The following is a 19,536-nucleotide window of genomic DNA, read 5'->3' as shown; positions in this document are numbered from 1 at the left end:
CTCTTTGCAAAGTGGACCGAGCACAATAATTGTGACCGTCGGGTAAGAGAATTCAACGCACTTGAAATCAACACGTCGGAAACGCCGATCAAAATACTACGAGGAAAAACACACAACTATTTCAGATTTATAATAAAAACAAATTATTATTATTATTAGTAGTAGTAGTAGTAGGAGGAGGAGGAGTATAATTATAATACATATTATTATTAAATATTAATTATTAATGTGAATTGGGACTGTAGAAAAAATATATAATATTTTTTCTACTTTTATAAATATTATATATTTATAAAATATAAATATATAAAATATATTTATGTTTCAGAGTGATGGTGCCCTGCAGAAGCAGGTGTTTTGTTTTGATCAGACGTTTTGAACATGCACTTTATTATTGGTGTCACAAGATGGCGTGTGTCGAACAGCAATCAGCAAGAGGAGGAGATTTGACTTATTTCCCAAGGGAAAAATCAGTCAGGGCAGCAAGAAATTAGAGCACAACATCAAAGTAGAGACTGTGGTATATATAAAAACAAAACAAAACAAGAACAGCATGTCAGCATGTGCATGTGTGTGTATTTTTATTTCTAATCTGACACTGTATCTTCAAATGTTTCCAGATGATGAAATTACACATCGGTAACCGTCAGACCAATGTTTAAGAATAACAATTATACTTTTGTTGTGTTTCACCAGCACATCTGCTGGCCTATTGGTGAAACCAATGAACACTATTGCGAAGTACGACTTTTTTTTTTAATTGAGGAACAATACAGAGACACAGAAAATAACAATAGATGCAATTTTCCATTAAGCTCTCTGACAAACATCTTACCACAAATGGAATCAGTCATTGTTCTTTAGTTTTCTTTTAATACTCTGCGATTCTCTTTATATATTTAGCTTTGGCAATATAGAATTGTAATTCATGCCGCAAAGGCAGTCTAAATTCGATGTTGAATGAACAGAGAGAACCATTAAAGCGCTAGGATCCATTGTGAGGTCTTAAGAGTCCACAGGTACAGTATTTTCCTTATCAATACTTATATACAGCAGAACCAGAACACAGTTTAGGACCATATACACATGAACAAACTGACAGAGAAGCACTTGAACACTGACAAGAGCTGCTTAAGATCGAACACAGATGCTGACTGACTGACACGAGTGTCTGGGGAAAAAAGAAAGGATTCTGGGGAGTTGAACAAATACGAGTGCTCGTCTTTCGTGTGCATTAAGTTCGTTGCATGTTTCAAACCTGAGATCAAGACTAAAAGGGAAGATGTCAAATCATGCCGTTTGTTAATCCGCAGCTAAACATCTCGGAGGGTTGCAGCCACGAAAGCAGTCAGCATCTGAATTTGAGCTTAAGGTGTCAAGGGTCACAACTTTGACCTTTGATACAGCACAGGTGGACACCTATGACGAGGTTAAATGTCGTATTGATTCTGTGTCATATAGAGAATTACTCACGGTGCTCCTCCGCCTCGCAATGTGTGTACGAATGCTACTACAGCACACAAACATCTCACAAAAGTCCAATAGTAAGTGCAGCCCGAGGGTTGATGAGTCATCATAAACATCTTTGAACGTGAAAACAAAATGAACTGAAACGGCAACAAACGTGCAGAAGGACTGCGTATGCATAATGTGTCCTCGCAGCAACACACAGTATTACTTGCACACAAACAAAACGCGTGTTTACGCGCACATACTAAGATTACAACTCGTGTTCCTATCGAGAACAGTAGGCTTATAATTAACACTTATGGGAGGAGCGTACATTAAATAAATACTAAATGAATTCGAGTGTATATCTCGGCAAATTAGCCCCTCCCCCGTACGCGCAAAGGACATTCACACACATACACTCCCATGCAATAAAAGCAGCTTATGTGCCATGCTGCATTTTGGAATGAAGACGGCAGCACGTCGGCTTGTCGTCATGTCGAAGCAGCAACATCCGGCGGCGGCTGACTTGGCGAAGGGTCGGGAAGAGGTTTCGCTGGATGATACTAGGATGTGGTTCTGCTGGAGCATACCTGGACCACAGGCGAGCAACAAGCGCACGAAAACACACACCACAAGACAAGTACAATACTGTACATAGATACATGGAGATGGTCGACCGGCGGGATATCGGCGGGGAGTCACGATTTTCACTAATGAGTGGGCGGGGCAGCAGAGCCATGGCTAAGAGAGAAGCGAGGAAGAAGAAGGGCGACCCCCTGTGGATGATTATGGCGGTACTTGTCTTGTCGGCGATGGTGGTGGTCGTCGACTGGAGTGAGCATGGAACGGTGATGTTGAGGAAGGCGACAGAGCGACGCAGGTGGGAGGAAAAAGAAGAAAAAGAGATCAATCACAGTATGTGTCCTTGGGTGTCTTGAAAGGCGCTTAAAAATAAAATGTATTATTATTATTATTATTATTTGTATGAGTTAAATAAGGAGACGCTTTGCGCTTCCTGTCCAGTAGGTGGCAGTGTGCACAAAAGAGCTGCAAAGCACCAATGAACCAAGAAGAAGAAGAAGATGCTGAATGAATAGGAAACAGATCAACAGGGAGGCGGGGGAGGGGGGAACTGTTTTGAAATATAATGGTAAACCAGCATCCTGGAACGATTAAAAAGTTTTCAAGAAAATAATTGCTCTGTGGAATTTCCCTTGTTTTTGAGTTACAGTTGCACTGATGCACAAAATGTTTCTAAGAGTGACTGGAGTGCCCCGTTCTAAGAGCAACTGACTTCCGGTCATGATACAGGATGCCAAATAGTGATCAAAACTTTTGGAGGTCTGTCTGACCTGGTTTTGTATCTCTGTATCTCAGATAATGAGCCGAAATGAGCTCATTATCTGCTCGGCTGATATCGGCCACCCTCTCCCTCATCTGACAAAAAAATTTAATTACATTTGCGTTGCAATGTTATTCCATACATATAAATTCATCTAAATATTATTCTGACTAAAGAAAATCTTAAATGACAACCACTGTATCACTTTTTCAAAGGGGTTCCGTGCTGATGAATTTACGTCAAGACCTCATCGAGTGAAATCCAAATGATCACGTTTTTGAATTCTTTTCATTTCATTCTCACCATTACCTGACTTCTCCTCCGCGTGCGCCTCGCCAAATATGTTTCCTTTCCTCGTAAAGCGCAAAGCCGAGAGTAAAACAAACATCGCATGGATTCTTGTACTCACCTGGGAATGCTTGGGGGGGCTCGATTTGGGCGGCTGGGAGCCTGGGGGCTCTCAGCACTGTTATTGAAGGGCCCCAAGGGACCGGGACGGTTTGGTGGTGGTGGGGCTCCTCGAGGTGCCGGGCGCTGGCCCGCAGACATCCTCCTTGGGGCGGTGGGACTTGGAGGAGGAGACCTGCGGGGGGTATTTGGAATGTTTAGAAGAACAAAAAAAAAAGTCTTGAGTAATCCATGCTTCCTGTTTTGGACTAATTCAATTCCACATCATTGCGAGAGGTTTTTGGAAGACGCTGTCCGCAAAGTACCTGCGACCACCGCTTGTTCCCCCGACCCAGGAGTTGTCAACCGGGGGTGGCAGAGGAACGGTGATGGTGGTGGTTGAGATATCCCCAATGATCGCCAAGGCCTCTTTGAGGGCCTGGTGGGTCCTCAGCACCTCATCCCTCCTCTGGGCCTGCTCCTGGGACTCATCCATCAGGGCATTCTGGTCACCTGCAGAGTACAGCTGGGCCAGCAGCTCGGCATTGATGAACTCCTTGACCTAGTCGTCCAGAGAGGAAGTGGAGAGTGAGCATTCGGGCGCAGAATCAACACGGGGGGGTTGGAAATGAGTGACTTGTTTACATTATTGATCATGAGGTGCATGATGGCCTTGGGCATGAGATCTCGAATGCACTTGTTCACAATGGCCATGTAGGAGTCCACCAGGTTACGGATAGTTTCCACTTTCCGCTCCAGCTGAGGGTCCATGGAGAAGTTATCCGAGGTGGTGGTGGACGACTCACTCTCGACCTTTTGAGAATTCCAGAAGAAAAGAAGACATTGAAGTTTACAAGGGCCGCGTGTGGTCAAAGGAAATGGCCGAGTCCATAGATGGAGGAATGAGAAAAAAAACACTCGAACGTGACAAAAACGGCAAAAAGTTCATGGCGGATTACATGACGCTTTTTGGACCAGACATAACAATGGCTCGATGTAAGTGTGCTCACCGTGGTGGTCTTCTCAGGGTAGACGCCGGCACGTAACAGAGAAGACTTCCAGCTGTCCACGTCATCCTGCGAGTCGCAAGCCAGTTCCAGAGTCCGATTGTCCTTGTACACATTCCTGGTTGCCACAGCGACAACGCGCATCAAAATGAGTCACGTTTGCGTAAATAAGACCAGCGAGCGGGCGACTCACAATTCTCAATTTGATTCGATTGGAACCAAAATCTCAAATCTGAATTCATAGCTCGGTCGTGAATTGAATGGAGTTCTTACGACATCACCCGTAATCCAAAACATATTTCAAATCTTGCGCCCCGGGGTTTCAAAACTCTTTTTGAAGTGTCACGTGGTCAATACAACTCCAAAGTCATTTTCGGAAAGCGGCGGGTCGCTGACCTTGACTCCGTATTAAAAATGCAGAAGATGTGCTTGCTGGACATGAAACTCTTCTCGACGTCGCGGACTTTCAGGTTGTCCAGGGGGAGCATGTACTTTTTCTCCTTCTCCTGTGAACGAGAGCAAAACGCCCTTTTGTTAGTGTCGCAGCTGACAATTGCGCAACGATATTTGCGCACGCGATAGTCCTGGGTGATGTTGGCAAAGCGGGAGGTGAAATTTGGTCTGAAGGGAAGGCGAGAGAGGGCGTGAGGTGACAGGAGAGAGGAGCAATGGGGGAGAAAGGAGAGCGGGAGGTAAAAGTGTGAGCGAGAGGGGGGGGGGGGAAGAAAAGAAAGAGAGGGGGGAAAAAAGAGAGGGAAAAGAGAGCACATGTGGAAGTCATTAGGGAGCGGGTCAGGACGCAGTCGTCGTTCGCGGTGAGTTATGCAAAAAAAAAAAAAGAGGAGAGCTGGCAGCTAAAGGCCGGAGAAAACTCCGGCGCTCAAGTCGGAGGAAACGCAGATGTCGAAAAGCACGGGAGCGCCACATAACGCGCCGCCGCCCAAACGCACGTTGAGCCGTTAAGGGGCAAGGCTCAGGCGCGGCTACGGAGACACGAGTGGCTTGGCGCGAGACGCTTTTGCGTCCAACCATCACATCCGTCACATTTCGACTTTATCTCATCTTTAGAGTTGATTTGACTTCCTACTTTTATCACCCTACGCTCAGTAGTTTTTTCAATATTTTTTCTTTCCATTCCAGAGGGGCCCACTTCCTGCCTGATTTTTTTTTTTTTTTGGGGGGGGGTGGAGAAGGCGGGAGAGACGGCGAGATTAAATGACAGCCTGGCGTTAAAATTCAACATCTGGTAGTGCTTAGCAGCGCTCGGAGAACCAGAGGAGGAGGAGGAGTGTGTTTGAAGTTAAAGAGACGGCAGGCCGAGGAAGGGGAAGACTGACGCGGCGAAAAAACACCAAACTCAAATTTGGAGACGTTGGTCCGAGACGTGAAAGCAAACCGTCGCACCATTAAATTAAAATGAGAGACGAGCTCCGTAGAATCTGAGAGTCGGCGGACCCATTCGGGGTTGTATTCCCCAAGGGGTCACGACACTCCATATATGGTCACGCAGGTCTCCTCCCTCTTCCTCTCTCGTTCTCACTCACGCCCCCCTACATCTCCCTCTTTCCCCCTTTTTTGAAATATCCCCTCCCTGAACGTGCAGCCAGTCCGTCCCAGTCGTCTGGGCGAATATGCCACGTCAGGACTGGATACTCTTCATGGCCGGCGTGACCACAATGGACCATGCGAGGGGGGGGACCCAACCGGGGTGCGAAACGACTGAAAAATAATAATAATCACGCGCAAGAGATGGGGAAAGCGACAACTCTGACGAGCAGATTGCACTTTTAAGAGCTGTTGGCTCGCTGGGATCCTTTTGGTGCCAACACGGGAGGGGGCACGGACGACAACGCCGAGCTCGCCAGCAACCGGAATGGCGCAAAACAGCGAAAAGGCCTGAAAACTTCATTCCGGCTCCGTCCACCCAGTGTTCAGACTACCTGTTCATTGTCATACTGGTGTACAGTAGTCTGCACATTGGTTAGACTGGGCATGGACCTTCTTCTGTCAGTCTCTCTTTCTGTGTGTGTGTGTGTGTGGGTGTGGGTGTGTGTGTGTGTGTGTGGCTGTCTCCGAGCGATGCAATTGATTTGTTTTGTTTCTCTCTTTTTCCCTTTCATCCGAACGAATGTATCATTTGACCTAAGTGATTCATAACTCTCACACCTCCCTTTTCATTTCTTTTTTTTGGGGGGGGAATAAACATGAAGCCGTTAACTCTTGAAGGAAAACCAACAGGGTAGAAGTCTGAAGCTTGAGCGATATGATAGTCAAAGTGTCCCGTGTTTCAAACATTTTTTTTTTATGAACGAGTTAAGTGTACGGGCTACTAGCCTAGCACTTGGAGGAAGATGTGGTTCGCGGGAGGGGTGCAGGGGGAGGAGCATAGGTGCCTGCAAAGCATCAAACACCAGCTAAAGGAGAGGGGAGAGGAGGGGGGGGGGGGCAATCAATCAAGTGGACTTTGGAAATACAGTCAGACCCAAACAAAATCATTTCAGTGGGTGGCCATGATGGACTTGGGGTAATTTGACACATGCCACAGAAGCCCACCGAAGACGCCGTTGTACTCATCCACGCTGAATTTATACGTACGCGTCCATGCATGGAGAAATCAAAGAGTTTTTATAACGGGAGTCAGTTGTGCTCACCTAAATATTGAGATTGACATTTCTTTTTTTTTTTTTTCCTCGCTACAGAATCGTTAAAGGCTGATGTCTCGGGATTAAAAACTCAACGTCGGGAATGTAAGCTCTCCCGAGGCCCAACCGCACCAAAGGGGAGACACACACACACACACACACACACGCATGTGGATGTGACTTTCCAAAGTTCACAGGGTGTAAAGCAGAAATATACACGGCCGGGCTCGCGGAGTCTATAATTTCCTGCATTGCCACACTAAAGTATCAAATAACAATCCGACCCCCCCCCCCCCCCCCATGCCGCGCGGCCCGTGCGCAGTCTGACACCGAGTGGCATTCATACATTTTGGGTTCCTGTGAGCGAAACATGTGGTTGAGATTGGGAAGTATCCAAATTTGAAAAGATGAAACAAATGCCCCTAGGAGAAGGAACCGCGCGCATACGAAAGAAATTATGCAATGCAAAAGAAAAAAAAAAACAAAAGCCGCTCCACACGGGCGACCATTTGAAAATCATTTCCAATCGACGATACTTTCATCAAGGCTGGTGTTGATTTAAGATGGTGCCGATGAATGACGTCGTAAAGTAACGAATGTGATTTTTTAATTTTTTTTTTTGGTATCCCGAACGCCGCATCACGAGCCGAAGAGGTTGCAGTGTGTCCGCCTATCTACACTTGCTGTGCAGAATATCCTCCAAACTGTACAGCAGGCACAGACAGGCAGATAGGCCACAGCCGGCCGACCGAGGCATCCGCCGCATCTGCACAAGCGCGTGATCTCAGTCATCGCCGCCATTTCTGTTATTATTACACATGTCAACCATTAAATGCACTTAACTGGTATGAGTCATTCCCATTTAGGGCACGTGCCACACTTTTCTCAGTTAGCCTTGTTCGTTCGCGAATGCAGCCGATTTGAGACGCCGGATCGTTGCCACGGCGACGAAATGAAGCGCCTGCTAAAGAAAATTGTTCTTCCCCGCGTTTGAGCTCCATCACCTTCGCTTGGCGTTAATAATGGCCCGCGACCGTCATTTCGCGGTGCGTCCTTATCGGTCAAGTCGCGCGTTTCATCGAAATAAAAACATCCGACTCACCTCATCATCCTTGAACCAGGAGAGGCTCTCGGCGGTAAGCACAAACCAGTACTCCTTGGCTCCTCCCTTCATGATGCTGATGTTGTTGATGGTCAGCCAGCCTTTGCGGATGACCTGCGGGAGGGCAAGAAGGTCAAAAGGTGTTAAAAAAAATATCCATCTTGAAAATGAAACGCTGCGAGGACAAGATGTTAATTTGCTTTGGATTGCAATGAAACGTGTGCAGTGCTAAGAGTTAGCCATGTGGTGGTGACTCGACGTCAGTGCGCTGTTATTCGAAAAGGTGAGTTATCTTCTAATTCGGTGACCATCGTGTTAAGTGCTTCAGACAAACAATCAGACAAGAAGTGTGCGCGCGTGTGCACGTGTTAGTTGTCGTAACCCCACGAGACCGGCGCAAACACGCCTGCGGACATAGCGCCATGTGGTTAGTAGGTTAGATTACGGTCGGTCTTGCGCCGCCGCACTAAGCGGGTTACCCCAAATCGTTGATGAAAAAAGCTGCAGCCACATTCTACGGACATAAGTCTTGGGACGCACTTGTAAATCAATTATTTCCTCTTAAGTCTGACGTCCAAATCTTGCCAGGGGAGAAATACAATCCACGGCCTTCGCCATTTGGAATATACTACTATATTCTCTATTATCTATTATTCTCTATTATCGCCGCATAGAGGAGACCAATGCTGTTGAGAGTTTTTGCCGGTGTCCCAATACCTTTGTCCGTATATGTAGCGTACACGCACGACAGAGTACGGAGACAAATGTCCAACGCTAGCGATACAATATTTGCCAAATTCTCGGATATTTCAATGGCTTTATGAGGCGCCGCCTTGTCATCTGTGAGCCTTGTGAGGGTGTCAGACAGCAAACGATTGTTTGGTAATGTCTTACAATCAGGCCCGATGCGGGTGGAGAGGAGGCCTGCAACAAGGAGGAACGGCGGGCTTTTAGAATGGAATATGATCGAAAGGAGACAGATTCTAATAAGAATAGGCGTTCGTTTATCCTGCAATCTGGAAGCGTTCTCACAAAGTTGAAGGTCACTTTCGGCAGATTTCATTAGTCCGTATGGAAAGACATTTCGCAACAACAAGAAAAAGAGTCTTACAGAGGTTAGGTCAAGTTCCCGCAAAAGGCAACGGTGGCAGAGAGCACCATACTTTGGCCGAGATGAAAATTGCAAAGCAGACGCCACGATGAGCAATACTCACCAACAGACACCCGTAAGGGGGCAGCTGACTTTCTCACTACGGGATGGGGATGAAATGCAAAGTGGCACCTTGATGACACAGGAGGGCATCAAACAAAAGCGAAAGGTCTCAACAATGACATTGATGCTGATGGTGGTGGCAACAAAAAAAAAAGCAAATCCAATGCGATTCTTTGGAACTCAAATGATACGGACAAATCAAACAGACACGGCCTGTCCGGCGTCCAGTTTCACACATAATGCGCCATGGTAGAAAATAACGGACACATCTAAAAATAACAATCGAGGCCTATACTATATGTTGTGTCAAGAGCAACAGACAAACTCCAATGTGAGACTACATCTGAAATCTTCCATCTTGCATGTTTTTCTACCGACGCGGTGTCCATCCCGCGCTGAATCCCTCACCTGATTTGTCGCGGAACTCTGACTCTTGTTAGTTTGACTGCTTCTCTGCTGTGCGCTGTGGGGATGAAGGGGAGATGAAGGTGACAAGAAAAGAGAGAGACAAAACTCGGAAACGGCATCGCCCTCAAGGCGAGTCTTTACTTTGCGAAGCCGATGAAGTCCTCGTGGTTGGTGTTGATGTAGGAGAGCTGAATGTCAATCACCAGCAGAACCTGAAACAATTCAAATAGACGCCTTTTTCACCGGCGTGATGAGTGAGATTCATAGTTTGGGCGATTTGTTTTCTTATTATTGGTACACAATATATCAAGCTAGGTTAGCAAGCTAAAGGCTAACTTGGTAGTCCGTGCTCACAAATACTTTGTTTTTTTTCCCCCGTATGAACCTGAAAAACGTTTAGGAAGTGTTTAAAGGTGTTGTTAAGTCCTTGGGTGTCTTGAAAGGCGCTTATAAATAAAATGTATTATTATTATTATTATAAGCTGATTGTTAGGCTCACGTTTAGCAAACACGTATCATCCAAACGCTTCTTTCCTCACGTGCAGAAAAATGTTATTTTAAACATGACGGCATCACAAAACGTACACATTCCACATACAGTAACTAATATTATACCGACCGACATACGTCTGCGACTACGTGCTGGACAGGCACCGTTTTTCGCAGATCAAAACGAGGAATGTGCGCTACCTGTTCCTTCGCCCGACTCTCTCTGTCACGGATGTGAGAAGTCACAATTCTCTCCGTTTCTTCCCGTAGTCTCGGAAAACATTCCAACTGTGGACACACCGCAAACGGCACGTCATGATTTGCACATCATGACTGTTGATAAAAGAACGGTAAAATCACACAAATCAATCTTATCGAGTATAAAAAATGTACGAATCACCTTGTTGGAACACTGGCGAACAGTGTTGATGAGTTCCTGGATGACCATGTCCACGCACTTGACACAAGGCTCCTTTAACTTGATGATCTGTTTCTTCACAATGGCTTCAAACGCCATGTCTGGAGTGAACAGCCCCGTCCTGACGACCAGCAAAAGAAAGAGAGAGAGAGAAAAAAAAAAGACAGAATGTTGTTCTTCTTCTCAATGTTTCTGTCTTTTCCAAAATGGTGGACGCATCCGCCATTTAGAGTCTGTTTTGATCCCGTTTTCATCAACTGTCCGCAAGAATGGTACGTAAAACCTTCAAGGTACAATCAACAAAAGTAATCAAACACCATGGGAACCGCTTGTATTTTTGTTCAGAGAAGAAAAAAAATATAGAATAATAAATATATAAATATATTTGATGCTAGTTGTTGCCAAGAGAAAATAAAGGCTTCTCCCATTAAAAATCATATTTTTTTAAGTATCTGGATTGCCATATCAAGGAGCTTTTTTTTTTTAAACGGGGATTAAAGGAGACACAAGGAAAGGCTCCCACCTGATTCCGTGGATGTTCTTGATGGCGTAACTGATCTCACGACGCATCTCCTTCTCATCACATTCCATCTACAAAGAATACACAATCAGACAAAATTAGGAGAGTCGGTGAAGTAAGACAAATTACACAAAGAAATAGAATCTTTGTCTCCTATTCGGCGTGGCGTTCGGCGTAGGCAAGAAATTACACAAGCGACCTTGTGGGAGTTCTATTCGACGATCGCTTTCAGAAAGAAAAAAAAATTGTCGGCCTTTATACAGTTCAAGCAAAATGATTTGAAAAGCACAACCACTTGAAACGCTCTCACTGGCCGTAATCGTTTCGCTCCAATAAATAATACAGATGAAAGATGACCTTGACCAGTTCAAATGGGAAACGCTCATGGAAGATGCGGTTGATTTTGGCTCCGCCTGAGAGTTCCACTGTGTCCACCTGGTCTCCTGAACCCTCGATCCGCTTCTCAAAGTCCACAGAGAACTGCTGCACCATCCTGAAAAAGGGATGCACGACAATCAGCAGTAGTCCCAACAACTGGCCATACATGATCTGAAGCGATTATCCTCACAAGGGGCGCCGGTGCGCTGGAGTTGGGTACGCCCCGAACAACCATTCACACTCACAATCACACCTCGGGACATTTTAAGAGTGTCGAATTAACGTAACATGCATGTGTTTGCAATGCGGAGCGGAAACCGGAATACCCGCAGAAAACCCACGCAGATACGGGGAGAACACGCAAACTCCACACGGGAAGGCCGGAGCACAGATTCGAACCCACAACCTATGCACCGTGAAGCTGCGAGACATTTTAAGAGTGTCGAATTAACATAACATGGATGTGTTTGCAATGCGGAGCGGAAACCAGAATACCCGCAGAAAACCCACGCAGATACGGGGAGAACACGCAAACTCCACACGGGAAGGCCGGAGCACAGATTCGAACCCACAACCTATGCACCGTGAAGCTGCGAGACATTTTAAGAGTGTCGAATTAACATAACATGCATGTGTTTGCAATGCGGAGTGGAAACCGGAATACCCGCAGAAAACTCACGCAGATACGGGGAGAACACGCAAACTCCACACGGGAAGGCCGGAGCACAGATTCGAACCCACAACCTATGCACCGTGAAGCTGCGGGACATTTTAAGAGTGTCAAATTAACGTAACATGCATGTGTTTGCAATGCGGAGCGGAAACCGGAATACCCGCAGAAAACCCACGCAGATACGGGGAGAACACGCAAACTCCACACGGGAAGGCCGGAGCACAGATTCGAACCCACAACCTATGCACCGTGAAGCCGCGAGACATTTTAAGAGTGTCGAATTAACATAACATGGATGTGTTTGCAATGTGGATCGGAAACCAGAATACCCGCAGAAAACCCACGCAGATACGGGGAGAACACGCAAACTCCACATGGGAAGGCCGGAGCACAGATTCGAACCCAGAACCTATGCACGTGAACCTGCGGGACATTTTAAGAGTGTCGAATTAACATAACATGCATGTGTTTGCAATGCGGAGCGGAAACCGGAATACCCGCAGAAAACCCACGCAGATACGGGGAGAACACGCAAACTCCACACGGGAAGGCCGGAGCACAGATTCGAACCCAGAACCTATGCACCGTGAAGCTGATGTGCTAAGCAGTCATCCACCGCGACACCCATGAAAAAACCGAGATATTTTTCAGTGGCCATTAATATGATAGAAGAGTTTTCTGGGTGAAACCGGGTGCTCTGATACTGACTGCAACAGCTGTTTGGTTTTGCGGGACGGGTCATCCGGTCGGTATCCCCGGTATTCCTCGGCCTCTTTGTCCAGAGCCAACAGCTGGGACTGCAGCTTACTGCGAAAAGCTGGCAGAGTGTCTCGGATGTGGTTGGTCAGTTGCTATGGGAACACAATTCCGACAATAATCATTTTCGTAATATTCGACCATATAGAACAAAAAAAAATAAACCGGCTCGATGAGTTATAGTCATGCCGGATTTTAAATGGCACGATCAGGAGGGTACAATGTCAATTTTTTGCAGTTGTCCACTGAGAGATGTTTCCAATAACAACCTAAAGTGAAATCAAACATAAATCCGTACATCCACTAAATATTAAAAGGAAGGAAAAATAACCACGTGAGCAGATTTGTTTGCATCCACGGCGTCTTGCATCCTCCAACAATGACGGGTCAGATAATGAAAGCGAGGAAAAAAATAAAAATCTAGGCCACCATCTTATTAATTATGCAAAGTGCACGGCGAGTAAATCTATGATCACCTGGTTGAGCACTTTCTGCAAGCGCGGGGTGCCCATTTTATCCCCTATGTGCCTGTAGGCCGGATGAGAGAAAAAGAACTTTCGCTCCGCCTCCAGAGCTGCTTTGATATCTTTCTTCCCATCGATGTCCTTCTGACTGCGGTTCACCACTCCAATGTAGCCTGAAAACAAAACAACCGCAAGGACACAAATTGGCCAAAATAATCACTGGGCCCAGAGGGAGGGGGGGTGGGGGGGGAGTTGAACATGCTTGAGTTGTGTAAAGGAGGCTGGCGGGCAGTCTGCTGACAAACCTCTTCTCAGTGGCAGCAGCTTGTTCTCCAGCACATCACGGGCATCTGTGCCCTCGTCCATCAAATCCAGTTTGGTGATCACTCCGATGGTCCGCAGACCTACGGGACGCAGAGGCGAGCGCGCGACCGTCACGTCTACTCGTTTGCGGGTGAAAAAACAAAAACAATCTGCTCCCACGTCATCAACTACTATTTGCATTTCATGTTAACATACGCATAGTAAACGAGAAGGTGATTTTAGTTAACCCCCGCCAAAAAAAAAAAAAAATTTTAAACTATAACTGATTTTTTTTAATTGCTAACAAAATTCCATTTCCTATGTTTTTATGATTTTATGTCCTGTTTTTATATAATATCTCGTTTACTAATTTTTACATTGTATTTTCTTATCGTCTGTACAGTCTCCTTGGGTGGCATGAAAGGCGCTTTTAAATAAAATGCATTATTATTATTATTCATTCATTCATTCATCTTCAAGCGGCTCGGAAGATGCACCGTGCACCGTGAAGCTGCGAGACATTTTAAGATCAAAAGAAAAAGCATCACACAATGCTTAGTGACCGCTTTCTTTTTTTTTTTTAATCTTGCATTGAACATTCATTCATTCATCTTCTGTACCGCTTGATCCTGACTAGGGTCGCGGGGGGTGCTGGAGCCCATTCCAGCCGTCTCCGGGCAGTAGGCGGGGGACACCCTGAATCGGTTGCCAGCCAATCGCAGGGCACACATAGACGAACAACCATCCACGCTCACACTCACACCTAGGGACAATTTAGAGTGTTCAATCAGCCAGCCACGCATGTTTTTGGAATGTGGGAGGAAACCGGAGTACCCGGAGAAAACCCACGCAGGCCCGGGGAGAACATGCAAACTCCACACAGGGAGGCCGGAGCTGGAATCGAACCCGGTACCTCTGCACTGTGAAGCCCACGTGCTAACCACTGGACTACCGGGCCGCCCTGCATTGAACATTCATTCATTCATTCATTCATCTTCCGAGCCGCTTGATCCTCACTAGGGTCGCGGGGGGTGCTGGAGCCTATCCCAGCTGTCTTCGGGCAGTAGGCGGGGGACACCCTGAATCGGTTGCCAGCCAATCGCAGGGCACACAGAAACGAACAACCACTCACACTCAAACCTAGGGACAATTTAGAGTGACCAATCAGCCTGCCACGCATGTTTTTGGAATGTGGGAGGAAACCGGAGCACCCGGAGAAAACCCACACAGGCCCGGGGAGAACATGCAAACTCCACACAGGGAGGCCGGAGCTGGAATCGAACCCGGTACCTCTGCACTGTGAAGCCGACGTGCTAACCACTGGACTACCGGGCCGCCCATATGTTTGAAAAAACTAAAACAAAGCATTTTCAAAAGCATAAAACTTAATAAATTCGAACAAACCTGCCCGAAGAAACTAAGTGAGATGAAAAAGCAAACACTATCATAAAAAGTGCCAAAACAACGATAACCCCGGTGCAAGATGGATCCCTCCTGTCCTCATTCACCACCATGAATCATCCCTCCCCGCCTCGTTGCTTCGCCCTCTTCCTGTTTGCCTTCAAGTTCATTCTCCCAAGCGTCCTCTCTCGTCCCCCCCCCCCCCATCCGCCCCCCGCCGCAGTCTGGAGGTCAAATTACCCTCCGTCATCCCATCCGCAGTTATTGCCTTGTCGTCCTTCCTTTAGCGGCTCTTTTCAATTATCTTCGCATCTCCCCCTCCCCGCTCTCTGAGAATGAATTGACCCTCGAGCAACCGCTACTGATAAATGGTGCGCCCACATTTACAGAGGTCAAAGCGGAAAAGTTTGAACACAAATGGTGTTTTCTGACAGCAGACAGATTGGCCGTCTCGCTAAGGGTCGCGCCATGCGTTGCTGAATCCGAAGGCCACCCCCCCCATCCCCCCCCTCCCTGTTTGCAGTCGCCCTTGCCTCACCTTGAGGATCAACGTCCTTGGCCAGTTTAAGGGCGTCCGAGTTGGCCAGGTCGGTGTTGGCCGGAGTGACGGCCAAGATCAGGCAGCTCTCCCTGGTGATGAACTGCATGATCATCTCCCGGATTTGCTGCTCGATGTCAGCGGGCTGGTCTCCGACCGGTACCTTGGTGATCCCCGGCAAGTCGATGAGGGTCAAGTTCAACACTGTTCAGGTGGGAGAACAGGAAATGAGAACAGGGGAAAGACATTTGGAACGATTATTGGGAACGCGTGAGTTATAGGAATAAATGTCTTCACTGGAAGCGGCAGGTGAGTACAGTTCTTGACCGTTCTCCCAATGAGAATTGCGGGTCAGCCGCAGCCTATCCAGGCTGACTTTCGCACATCAACAACATGCAAAGGTCACACGGGAAGGTCGGGGATGAAATTCAAACCCTAAACCCACAAATCTTAATTATTTGGCTCACTTCTGGAAAATTCGCAGACAAACTTTTGCAGGTGCGTCTTGGGAATGGCCCAAATGTGACCGGTTCACAGAAAATTGAAATATGCAAATTGGGCCTGTTCAAGTCCAACAGATGTCAGCGTTTAAAAAAAAAAAAAAAAAGTCGAACCTTCAACAGCATCTATCACTGAAAGTTTTTTTTTTTTTTTAAACCGATGATGACTGTCTGCTTCATTCTGAACGAACTGTGACTTCAGATGTACATCGGCACCGGATGGACGTCATTGAGTCGATCCTCTCAAGTGCAATAAATGGAACACAGAACAGCAGAGAAACCTTCACGCCCTCTTTTATCACCATCCTTCCATTCTTGACTACAAGCCAGTAATCAAGGCTGCATGACAACCCTCAGTGGTTGATCAAAAAAAAAAAAAAGGAACAATCGCAGTCTATTCCAATGCCTATTTTGAGTTGTCACTTAAGTGTTGAAAATGGAAGGAAAATGTGGTTTTCGCACCATTTGGGGAATACACGCGTAAGTTGATGGGCACGGGAGATATGCCTTTGTTGGCACCGGTGACACGGTCCGTCTCGGCTTCGATCTCCTGGCGGACCTCATCGAAATCCGTGAACTTCTTCCCTTTGCAGTGGAGGAATTCGGCCCATTCTGCGAAGATGGACGGACAACGTGCAACAAACAGAGGGCGGTGGTGATGGAGCAACGCATGAGAGGGAAAGAACGCCGGAGTGGGAGCAGGGAAAAAAAAAGCTCAATTTAAATAACCAAAAAAAAAAAAGACAGGCGGGGTGTGTGAGGGGGGCTCATTTGTCAATTTGTGAGTGTGCCAGCAGCATGCGTGGGTGTACAAATGCGTGCCTAACCCACCTGCAGTAGCGCTGATAAGCTGCAGAACCAGCGGCCTGCGAGTGACAATGCCAGATCCGCGGGGCAGAAAGTCCCTGTGGACAAACAGCCAATCCAGTCAACAACGCTAAACATCTTTCGATTTGTACGCCTGCATTTCTTGCCATTTATGCTTTCATTAGCTCAAACGGTGACTAGAATGCTGGCCGTTTTTACAGTCCGCAATTTTCCAGCTGAAAAAAGCAAGACAAGCTGAATTGAAACCGAAGCACTCATTTTAAAATGAGGAGCCCACCATTTTGGGGGCTAGGGGGAGGGGCTTAAATGTGTGTTGGTGGACATAATTATTTTAAATTATTATTCATTCATTCATTCATCTTCCGAGCCGCTTGATCCTCACTAGGGTCGCGGGGGGTGCTGGAGCCTATCCCAGCTGTCTCCGGGCAGTAGGCGGGGGACACCCTGAATCGGTTGCCAGCCAATCGCAGGGCACACAGAAACGAACAACCATTCGCACTCACACTCACACCTAGGGACAATTTAGAGTGTTCAATCAGCCTGCCAAGCATGTTTTTGGAATGTGGGAGGAAACCGGAGCACCCGGAGAAAACCCACGCAGGCCCGGGGAGAACATGCAAACTCCACACAGGGAGGCCGGAGCCGGAATCGAACCCGGTACCTCTGCACTGTGAAGCCGACGTGCCAACCACTGGACTACCGGGCCGCCCATTTAAATTATTAATTTATTAATAATTATTAAATTCTTATTAAATAAGCCATCAGGACAGTTGCTCCTCTGAAAAATGTCAGTACTGTACAGAAAAAGCCTACTTTGCTCGCCGAATTCCATCATTCGCCAAGTCAGTTTTCACAAAGCACAACAATTTCAACAAACAGGAGTAGAGCTGCCCCCAATTCAGTTTTTGCAGATTCTCATAACCTGGATAACAAAATTATTTAAAGAAAACACACACACACACGGGCACAATTTTCAGCTCAACGCCACAAGTCAGAAGAGTTGAAAGAAAAAAGCAACACTTGTCATCCATTCAAAGGCCTTCACGTCGCCTTCGCCACAGACGGACCGTTGCTCGGCATCAACTCGACAAGAACGAGATAATAATATTCCTCCACCTGGATGGGCACTCTTGCATGTCCGACCCAAACTCTTTGCTCCCTCGAAGACTTTCAGGTGTACCGCAAGGCAGTGTATCGCTACCAAATGTGTTCATGGTGAACTAGAGCCCATCCAAGCTCACTTTTAGGCAACCCTGGAGTAGTTTCTTCTTCATTCATGTTAAAATTATGAATATTAGTGAATGAGGGGGTGGAATAGGCAGCCGAGCATGTACAATATAATGCCAGGAATTGTCAGCCATCATCTTTCGTAGTTGCCGATCGGGCTGAGATCCCAAAGGTGCCGCCGCGACCTAAATCCAGCTTCGCTCCAGTAGTCACAAGACGGGGGTTGTGTCGTGGTTTGTGCAGTGTACACAATTTAAAACTGGAAGTCACTAAGCATGGTGACCGCGAATGCTTTGTACTCTGCAGGTCACTAGCGATTCCCCCCCCCCCCCCCCCCCTGCTACTTATGTCACAAGGTTAAGGGATTATCCTATTTGCCGTGCTCAATTTTACCTGCCCACAAAGTTCTCCAGCACGGAGCTTTTTCCTGCACTCTGGCCGCCCACCACCGCGATTTGCGGCAGGTCCAGGTTGCACGCCTGGCCGATGGAGCTGAATGCATCCTGCAGCTTGTTGACCAGCGGGATCAGTTCCTCCATGCCACGGTTTCCCATGGTGCCTTTGGACGGAGGGATCAGCGATTGGAGAGAGAAAGAGAGAGCGAGAGAGAGAGAGAGAGGACAGACGGGGGTGGGGGGGGGATAGAAAGAAAGAGAGATGGAGGAGGGGATGTGGCGTTGCTATATTAGTCCAGGATACCGCGGAGCTTGGTGATGTAGTGAAGTCATCGAGACACGTATTGCCCCGAGCCAAGAGAGGGTCGGACTGACTATGGAAGAAGGGAGGACTGCAAGACAGAGAGAGAGGCGTAGAAAAGAGAGAGATATGAACAGACAGGGAAAGACAATTGCGCAGTTGCTTATCATCAACACCAACACCCCCCTCCCTCCCCTACACACACACACGCATAACTAGAGGCCTATCGATTCAAGGGCATTTGGTGGATGACGCTCTCTAGCTTTAAATTCATCATGCACATGCATTCTGCAAGGCCAAACGGCCCACAAACGCCAGGTGAAGCACCATCATCCGCATGCATAGCTCGTAAAACACCGGCGTTGTCATCGGGGCGTTCGAAGTGACCGCGGCGTGTCAGCCTACCTCGCCTCAGGACCTCCTCGCCGTTGCTGTGGTGCGGTGGTCCCTCCCGATCGCTGTCCAGTGCTGAAAGGACGCTCGGATCAGGCGGCGAAGAAGCTGCGAGCCTGCACCATTACACGAACGGCGCCACCTGCTATGGCGGCACTACGGCGGTTCGATGTAGACTTCCTGCGCATTAAACGCTGCTCTCCGGGCTGTGCTACGTCACGCTCGGGGCCGGATGTCTCTCATTCCGAGCACAAATTCAGCGTTGACACATTACTCATTTTACCCTTCTCTCTCCCTCTCTCTGCCTGAAATCGCAATGGATGGCCTCGATGCAGTATATCGACGCGCCGCTGAGCCAATGGGAAACGGCGAGAAGGGAGCGTAGGCGAGAGACGGCGG

General features: G+C 47.4%; 1 protein-coding gene across 1 annotated transcript; it reads right to left on the bottom strand.

Annotated features, from left to right (window-relative positions):
- Nucleotides 1–556: 556 nt before the first annotated feature.
- LOC127616178 (dynamin-3-like) lies at nucleotides 557–19,501 on the bottom strand. Its single transcript, XM_052087623.1, has 21 exons — nucleotides 19,150–19,501; nucleotides 18,442–18,835; nucleotides 16,825–16,898; nucleotides 16,456–16,605; nucleotides 15,494–15,697; nucleotides 13,557–13,655; nucleotides 13,264–13,424; nucleotides 12,740–12,882; nucleotides 11,338–11,473; nucleotides 10,984–11,051; nucleotides 10,443–10,581; nucleotides 10,244–10,330; nucleotides 9,695–9,765; nucleotides 9,554–9,608; nucleotides 7,933–8,046; nucleotides 4,585–4,694; nucleotides 4,192–4,306; nucleotides 3,827–3,994; nucleotides 3,508–3,743; nucleotides 3,204–3,377; nucleotides 557–2,281 (listed from the first exon to the last, which is right to left on the bottom strand). The coding sequence occupies exons 2-21, from the start codon at nucleotides 18,600–18,602 to the stop codon at nucleotides 2,239–2,241; spliced, it is 2,508 nt and encodes an 835-aa protein (XP_051943583.1). The 5' UTR covers nucleotides 18,603–18,835; nucleotides 19,150–19,501; the 3' UTR covers nucleotides 557–2,238.
- Between the last annotated feature and the right edge of the window lie 35 nt (nucleotides 19,502–19,536).

Source organism: Hippocampus zosterae, chromosome 15, assembly GCF_025434085.1.
Source record: "Hippocampus zosterae strain Florida chromosome 15, ASM2543408v3, whole genome shotgun sequence".
In the NCBI taxonomy this organism is placed as follows: Eukaryota; Metazoa; Chordata; class Actinopteri; order Syngnathiformes; family Syngnathidae; genus Hippocampus; species Hippocampus zosterae.
The sequence above is the reverse complement of the archived record's forward strand: the minus strand, read 5'-3'. Positions and strand labels throughout refer to the sequence as shown.